This window comes from Nicotiana tabacum, chromosome 2, assembly GCF_000715075.1.
Source record: "Nicotiana tabacum cultivar K326 chromosome 2, ASM71507v2, whole genome shotgun sequence".
In the NCBI taxonomy this organism is placed as follows: domain Eukaryota; kingdom Viridiplantae; phylum Streptophyta; class Magnoliopsida; order Solanales; family Solanaceae; genus Nicotiana; species Nicotiana tabacum.
Window position 1 is genome coordinate 15,164,790 of NC_134081.1, and position 8,032 is coordinate 15,172,821.

The 8,032-nt window shown below is 37.6% G+C and overlaps 1 protein-coding gene across 1 annotated transcript; it reads right to left on the reverse strand.

Annotated features, from left to right (window-relative positions):
* Nucleotides 1-388: 388 nt before the first annotated feature.
* On the reverse strand, nucleotides 389-7,754 carry LOC107774979 (uncharacterized). The gene is made up of 11 exons (XM_075231119.1): nucleotides 7,434-7,754; nucleotides 6,214-6,355; nucleotides 5,391-5,869; nucleotides 5,047-5,268; nucleotides 4,617-4,943; nucleotides 4,139-4,492; nucleotides 3,954-4,034; nucleotides 3,773-3,877; nucleotides 2,104-2,475; nucleotides 1,302-1,433; nucleotides 389-982 (listed from the first exon to the last, which is right to left on the reverse strand). The coding sequence occupies exons 1-11, from the start codon at nucleotides 7,752-7,754 to the stop codon at nucleotides 830-832; spliced, it is 2,688 nt and encodes an 895-aa protein (XP_075087220.1). The 3' UTR covers nucleotides 389-829.
* Nucleotides 7,755-8,032: the final 278 nt, after the last annotated feature.

Genomic DNA, 8,032 nt, shown 5'->3' on the forward strand with positions numbered 1-8,032 from the left:
AAAGAGTTCTGCTGAACCATTTCCTCGTAATAGAATCTGCAAGGTACATTACGCGGTACTAAACTTTTTAATGAATATTACTCTGAAACATTACGCATTTTTAAGATGAAAAAAAATTATTTTCGCACACCCCCACCCCACACTGAATTCTTTTTAAAAATTCTTTCTAAAGAAAAAGGTAAAAAATAGTCTAATTATTACAAGCACAGAAATATTCAGTTTGGATGAAGAAAAACTAACGATGTTAAATTCTATTGTATGATATTTTCAAAAAAAAAAAAATATGCACATTAAAGAATAATGGGCACATAACCATTTAAAACTTGATAGTCATAATAACAAAAGTACAACCAAATCTACGCTTTACCACAAAGAAACAAAACTGATACATACCATCTGCTTCACTTGAAACAATTATACACTTTAAATACTTTCAAATCCGAGCATAGCTAGTAACATAATACATTCAATAATTAAATTCGTATCAGGAAAAAAAATAATTAAATACGTAACTGTAACCATACTCGTAGGCAATTCCCCCCCATCATTTGTGCTACAGATTTACTAACACAACAAAAATCTCTTTGCGCTGCATGCGTGGAGAGTAAAGCCTCTCATCTTCATAATTCTCCGGGCTTCACTGTAAGAAGCTGCAGCTAATTCTTCGACCAAAACTGCAGAAAAGAGGCTCCCCTAACTACAGATCCAAAACAAGGACATGGCGAGAAAATTCACTGGTTATTGACCATCGGATCTCACAACTGCTAGAAAACAACGAAAGGGTTCCTTCTTTAAAATGTCAAAGGTCGCGAAATAGTTAGCTTCCAATCTACACGGTTTTCTTTTTCGTGGCTTTGTTACCCTTACTTTTACCACCCTTCTTTTTCTGCATACCACCACGTTTGTGGTCCTCCGATCTTCCATGGGGATCAACTTCCTCGAATTTGATAGGCTTTATGATAATACCATTCCTCTTTACCACCTGCGAGAATTATAACATAAGCAAAGATAACATCTATTCCACCTCCAGATCACAGCTAGAAACTCAACCCCTCCTCTCACCAAAATAGATAAGTAACAAAGAAAAATCTTATGACCAAAAAAGGGAAAGGGCTAAGAAAAGGAATATATTTCATCCAACTGGATTTTAACATTTCAGATAACAGGCATTGCCCCTTTGTCACTCTCTTTTTTCCTTGGGGGGGGGGGGGGGAATCCGGGGTTTCAGATATACTTCTGGAAACAACAAGAATATGGAAAGATAGGCAAACAAAAGTTAGATAGTATGCTTGAGGACGGACCTCGGGCCGAGTAAGAGCTCCAACTGTTGTTACGGGGTTGAATTCAGGTCCAATAGGCATCCGAATGCTCTGCTCAAAAACTTCTTGGGAAGTAAATGGATAAGGTAATGTCGGCGTGTGTAACTTGTCAGCCTGCATGGAAAAGTAGAAACTGAGTCAATCGCAGTAAAAGTTGTACACTATGAGCAAGGACAAGCAACATTGAAGGCATGGCCTTCTGTACATGTAAAGAACAGAGAAGTTTTCTAAATATGCATCTGTTGGACAGGCTTGAGACAGGTGTAGGAAAACTGAAGAACAGTTTGTTGTGTGGCTAAATAATGAAAATAACCTTACTGCGTGTTTCAATGAGTGTTGGAAAATCTCCAGCACAGACAGCATGACCATTTAAAGTATCCAAATCTACATAAAGTTAAGAATAGTGTTTCTAAAAAGACGAGCAGGTTCACAACCTTTCCTGTAAGATGAATGATGGTGAAGTTGAAACTCTCCTCTACTGCTTTCTGCCGTTGTCTGTTCTTTTTTTATTTACTTTGTTTGATTAGCAATCCAACTTCTCTTTTAACTGCTACCTCGACTGAAGCAGAAGATGATTTTAATTTTGCTAAGTTTTTTTGTAACCAAGATGATTTTAGTTTCACTAATTTAAAGCCAAGGAGAAAGGCAAATACAATAAGAAAAATTCACGCATGCACATAAGTCTGCAATCACTATCAGTAACAACTAAAATCCAAATTGACATCAATCACGAGAATGTTGATTCTTAAATCAGTTTAAAGGATGAAAGATGTCTATGACCAACCTTCTTGTCCCTCTTTTCGGAGATAATAACATGATTCAAATTTGCATCTTTTCTCTTCTTGAGAGCTTCTTCCCTTTTCTTTTTGGCATTATCATGTTCTTCAAGCATCCAAGAAGGCGGACCTCTCTTCTTTTGTATATTGGTCCATTGGCCCCAACCAGGCAGTAAAAGGGGTTTTTCAGGCTCGGGAACTTCCTCATTCAAGGCATCTTGTTTTTCTCTCTCAAAGTCGTCTTCAACATCATCACCAGCAAAAGCACGCCGAATAAGTTCTTCCTGAGATGGGATTTCATATGTGGACTTAGTCCCAGAAGATAAAATCCCATCAACCATTTCTCCTCCACTATCTGTATCACTATCCTCATCAATTTCCTGCAAGCAGAATTAAGAGTCAACAATAACAAACAAATTCTTTGTGTTTTGCACCCCTAATGTGTTCTCTCTTTTTTGATTTACACCCCTAGCCTTTCTTTTTTTAATTTGCACCATAATCTCTCTATTTCCTTGTAAAATAATTAAAACATCCTTTTTTTAATTATCCACGAGGGCAAGATAGGAAAAAAGCAATATTACATATTGGGCAGGAACCACATTTGCCGGGTGACCGCATACACATTAAACTATCTCATGAAACCTAGAGGTCCCAAGATTAAATTCTTGAGCACCTTCGCCATAAACAATGCTTAAGGAATTTTTTCAGAGTAACAAGACAAATCAGATACCCACCAAGTTAATGTAACTCAATGTCGAAGAGGAAATGACATTTTGTTAATGTTCTTTGTCTTGTTTCTTTTCATTAATTATTATTCACGTTCTGTTGAATTGGTGTTTGCTAATGCCACATTCTTTTGCATAGCTTTTAAACCTTTTGTGCTTTAGCAAGTGCAACTGCAAAGGGGCCTAGTGGATTTGCAAAAGTTCAGAAATATATTTATATTTCTCCTATTTTTCAAAATGGACATTGAGGTACAAAATAAAGCAATTGTAAAGGGGCTTTCTCCAATTTTCTCCCTATTTTTGCAGATGTTACAATCTGCTAATTTGACATTGACATTGAAGCAGAATAAGGCAGATATTGTTATCGTATCACAAAGATAGAAAATACAAAGAGAGTAAGATTTAGCAATTAAGAAACGTAATCTGGAGAAGTTACATAGAAGAAATGGGAAAGTAAGAAAGGGTAAAATAAAGCATAGAAGATATACAATCTTCAACTTGTCTAACTGCTGGATGTACTGTCACCATTTCGTATTTAAGCTTACAGCCATTTTCATGATAGTGGAGGAAAAAAACCCTCTTCATTTCTATTCTCTCAAATAGTGCGAAGTGCATTTTCTCTTGTCACTCTCCACTGCATGCATAACTGTGGTGAAATAAAAGTATTTTTTTTGTTTAATATGTGATAACTTTATTTTATTTTACACCATATTTTTTCTTTTTCTTATTTGTATTTTCCCTATTGTGCCCTCAGGAATAATCGAGAAAGAAAGTGTCTTTATTGTTTTGCAAGGAAATAAAGAGATAGGGAGCAAATCACTAAACATATTGGGATTAGGATAAGGTGTAAATCACAAAAAAAGAGCAAACACTAGGGGTGCAAAATGTAAAGCTTTCGTAACAAACAGGTCAGAGAAAGTTGCATTGTGGATTCAGCATATAGAGAGATTACCTTTCCATCAGGTTCACTCGCAACAGGTTCTGTGATCTGTAAAGCCATCGCACTTTTTGCATTTGCAGATTTTGCCTGCTTCCCTTTAATTGAAGAATCATTCATCTGTTCACCAAATATACCAATAAGACTTTGCTAAAAGGAGTAAGAAAATTGATTTTTGAGAAAACAAAAGCTGAACCTTTTTCCAAGAGTCATCTGCAAAAATGGAAACTTCGTATGATGTCTTTGGGCATGGTTCTCTCGCAACGTCCTCAAAACTCTGAAACCAGAACAAATTAAAACTTTAATCACCTCAAACAACGCAGGAAAGAGGGCAATATGAGATGGTACTGCAGGATTTGATGAAGTTCACGATGCAATTACCTTAAACAGGGAATCATGACCAATCTCAGACTCTTCACGAAGTGAAGTGGGATCAAAATGAACTTCCCTCTCAGGAAAATTATTTTCTTCACGAGCAGTAATGCCAGTTTCTCTGGCATCTCTCTCACCTTCACTATCACTGTCACCATAGTAGTTGTCTGATGTCACTTTCTTTTTGGGTTCGAGTTGCTGCATTTTTTGAGCTCCAAAAACTCTCCTACCACTCAAAATATTTGTTCCTTGAGTTTTTGGCTCGTTCTTCTCTTCGAATTCCTTCAATGATGACTCGTACTCTTTTAGAGCAAGCTTTGCTTCTTCATCGGCCGCTTCTTTCCTTCTTTTCAATCCACGGACCTGTGAAGTAACAATGTTTCAAGATGGTACATAAACAAGCTGAGATGCATAACCATAGATGAAATTCCAAACCTCAAAAAATAAAGAGCAAGTGGTGGTGCAAAGGGAAGATTAATGAAATTACCATGAAAGGTAAAGAAAGCACTCCTGACGCTGGCAATTCTTCATCCCCTTCTAAAACTTCAACGGTCTTGTCCTTCGCTTTCTTCAACAGTTTTATTGCAGCATCCTGATCTGATCCATCAGAAGTCTCATCAAGGTCTTCATCATCACTGCTTTCTTCACTACTACTACTCTCTTTCATGCTATTTGCTTTTCTTGTCAAAAGGGCATGTTGATTCAGTTGTTCAGTAATAGCGGCTCGAGTTCCATCGTCTTGCACATCCAAGCCACGTTGTAAGATGCGCTTTGCCCACTTGGAGCTGTTCTTGTGCTTCAGAGTCATGCGTTCCTACATAGAATTTAGTCGCAAAAGAGACAAACTCAATCAGCAAATAACCTGAAAAGCAGAAAAGACCCCTAGGTAAGTTCACGCAAGTAATGAAAGAAATTACCTCTGCCCTTTTGAATTCTTGTTTCATTGCCTGCTCTTTGGCTGCTTCTGGGTCAGTTTCAACTGCAGTACCTGCTTGTTTCAATCTATCTTTTTTCAGCAAACGATGATACACTTTTGATTTTATCTTCTTGACTCGTTTTGCCTTCATTTCATGACGGAAAAGAAGGCTACGCATCTTAGCAAGCTGGTCTTGGCGGTCCCTCACATCTTCTACAGATATCTGCCAAAGCGGTACACATTAATATAATATAAAAAATTTACAGGCACCATTTTCCTTTAGGAGAACTAAATGAAAAACCATTAGTATGAAATAAAGGGTGTAAAATTTTATGACCTCCATACCTTATTCAGTTCAAGAAGCCTTGCACCATCTTTTTTATGAGCTTCAACGATCTCATTGTCATTAACAAGAGAAGCAATTTCTTTCTCAAAATCAGTTCGTGGTTCAAATTCAGCAGCTATAGCTCCTACAGTAGAAAATCCCACGTCCCTATCTTCGTCAAAATAGATAGTTGTTGCTTCTCTGTTTCTTTTGACATGAGGTTCCCATTTCGTAACATCCTTCTTGCTAAAATCATAAGCTACCTTTCTTTCCAATCTCTGTTGATCTGGTTTCGGAAGAGGTGCATGCATGGGTATGGACTTCTTCTCCATCCGACTCATGCTCTTTCTAACTTTGCTATAGCCAGACTTCCCCTGGAGAGGGCCGAGAAGATCCTGGACGCTAATGCGGCCATCTCCATCCAGAATATCACGACTGGGATTATATTCAGACTCAGGATATGCCTCAGATATAATAACATCATTTTTCTTCTTCTTGCCTATCATTCAGACACGTTTTGATCAGTCCTTCTAGTGATGGGTTAACACAATGTATTCAAAGAAATGCCATGTAATGACAAAGGTTCCTCTGTTTTTCCCCAGGTTTTGTGAAAAGTGGAGCACTTAATAAGGCATGCTTCTCCAACAAAATAAAGGGAAACAAACATGGAATTGCAAAAAAAAAAAATAATAATAATAATAATAAGCTTAAAAATACTAAAATTTACTTGACTAACACATCACATATGTACACAAGTAGCACATACAAATCACTGTTACAAAATATATCAACGGATTGACTTTGAAGAAACACATCATATTCTACTAGTAATTGCAAGTTTACCATCAAAAGCATCAGGGGGAAGTCCAGTGATTTCCTGCAACAATCGTGAATGCCTTTCATCGTCCTCTTCATCATCATCATCTCCTCTCCGACCATCCTCGTCTTCATCACCATCTCCTTCGTCTGATGATACATTTTCATCCTACATAGAAAAGTACAATGCTTATAAATCTATAAAAGACCCAAAAAAATCGAATTCGCTATTCCCATCTTGTGCAGCTAATGCAAATCAAAAAAAGTTACTGATTGTTAAAGTATACTGATTTCAGCAATTAGAATGTGCTGTGGAAGTATTTACAGCAGTAGACTCCATTACGACTTGTGTAATGAGCTCAAAAGGTCAACCATGGCCTCAATGTCATTTGCGATACCCCTGTTGCACCAAAAAAATAAACAGGATATACATATGTATATAATGGTAATTACAGATTCCAGTTTGCTCTCAAAAACTCTAGCATTTCTTTCTTTCCAAACTATCCACCAAATCACTGAAGGGATTGTGTTCCAAGTTTTCCTCTTTGCCTTTTCTAAACCTCTTAGACGCCAACTCTGTAATAACTCCATTGTTGTCATTGGCATTGTCCATGTGACCTCCAAAATACTTAAAAAGAAACTCCATATCTGTGAGGTAAATGAACAGTGAAAAAATAGGTGGTAGACATCTTTGGTTTGATTACCACAAAGTGAGCACCTGCTGCATATGCTGATCCCCCATTTCTGAAGATTGTCGTACATAAGACGTGCACTCTTTGACACCATTTTAAAAGGAAAAAACAGTACCCCTTTTTGTCCAAAACATTTTGGCACTTTTTGCTTCCAGGGATTCAATCTAAGTGAACTTGGAGCAACAATAAAGTTGTCTCCATGTGACCTATAGGTCATGGGTTCGAGCTGTGGAAACAGCTACTAATGCTTGAGTTACGGTAGGTTGTCTACGTCGCACCCGGCCCTTCTCCGGACCCGGCGTGAACACGGGATGTACCCTTGCATCGGACTGCCTTTTTTTTCACCATTCAATGGGGGATTGCAACTTTTATACCTTTCATGTAGGTTCCAAATTTTATTTTAACATATTCTAGACTAATTCCTCCCTATGAAATTCATTCGAGTCCAACGATATTCTTCCATAATAAAACTCAGACATTAAATAATCCAGCCAAAGATTAAAACTTTCCTACAAAAATAGACCTCAAAAGCACAAAATAAAAAGCTTTTAGTACCTCAAAATCATCAGGAAGCTCATACTGGAAATTTTCAACAGGGCCAAATCGTTTATTTTTCTTGGATTCTTCTTCAGCAACCCCTTCTTCATATTCATAAAAATCATTAACAGCTTCATCATCAGAAGCAATGTCTTCATCGGAGTATTCATTGGACCTTTTAGGTAATTGAAGCTCCTTTAACATAGCATTAGGCAAACGCGGACCTTTTCTTCTACCATCTTTGCCTTCATGTGAATTTTGTTTTCTCTTCTTAAAATCTTTTCGACCTTTGTTTTGTCTGCTCCCTCCTCCTCTGTTTTTCCTCTTCAACTCCGCCATTAGTGTAAAAAAGGAAGTGTAAGAAAAAAAGGTTCGGTGGGCTTGACACGCGCCGCCGGGAGAGACTGGTGGTGAGAGAAGGACTCGATGGCTGAAACTAGCGCAAATCAACCGCCATGAGTGTAGTAGGGATGTTGAAGAAAACCTGGGTAGAGCTTTGAATAATGGGCCGACTGGTTTGGACTGGATCTGTTTTGTACTCGAACAAATTGATTTCAGGCCCAACAAGTTTTGGACAAATATAGCCCAACATACATCGGAACGGGTGATTTACAAAA

Coding starts and splice junctions, on each gene's coding strand:
- LOC107774979 (XM_075231119.1), bottom strand. CDS start 7,754: ATGGCGGAGTTGAAGAGGAAAAACAGAGGAGGAGGGAGCAGACAAAAC. Junction 5,870..6,213: donor TCCCCCTGATGCTTTTGATG/GTAAACTTGCAA, acceptor TCTGAATGATAG/GCAAGAAGAAGAAAAATGAT. Junction 3,878..3,953: donor CAGATGACTCTTGGAAAAAG/GTTCAGCTTTTG, acceptor TTTGGTGAACAG/ATGAATGATTCTTCAATTAA.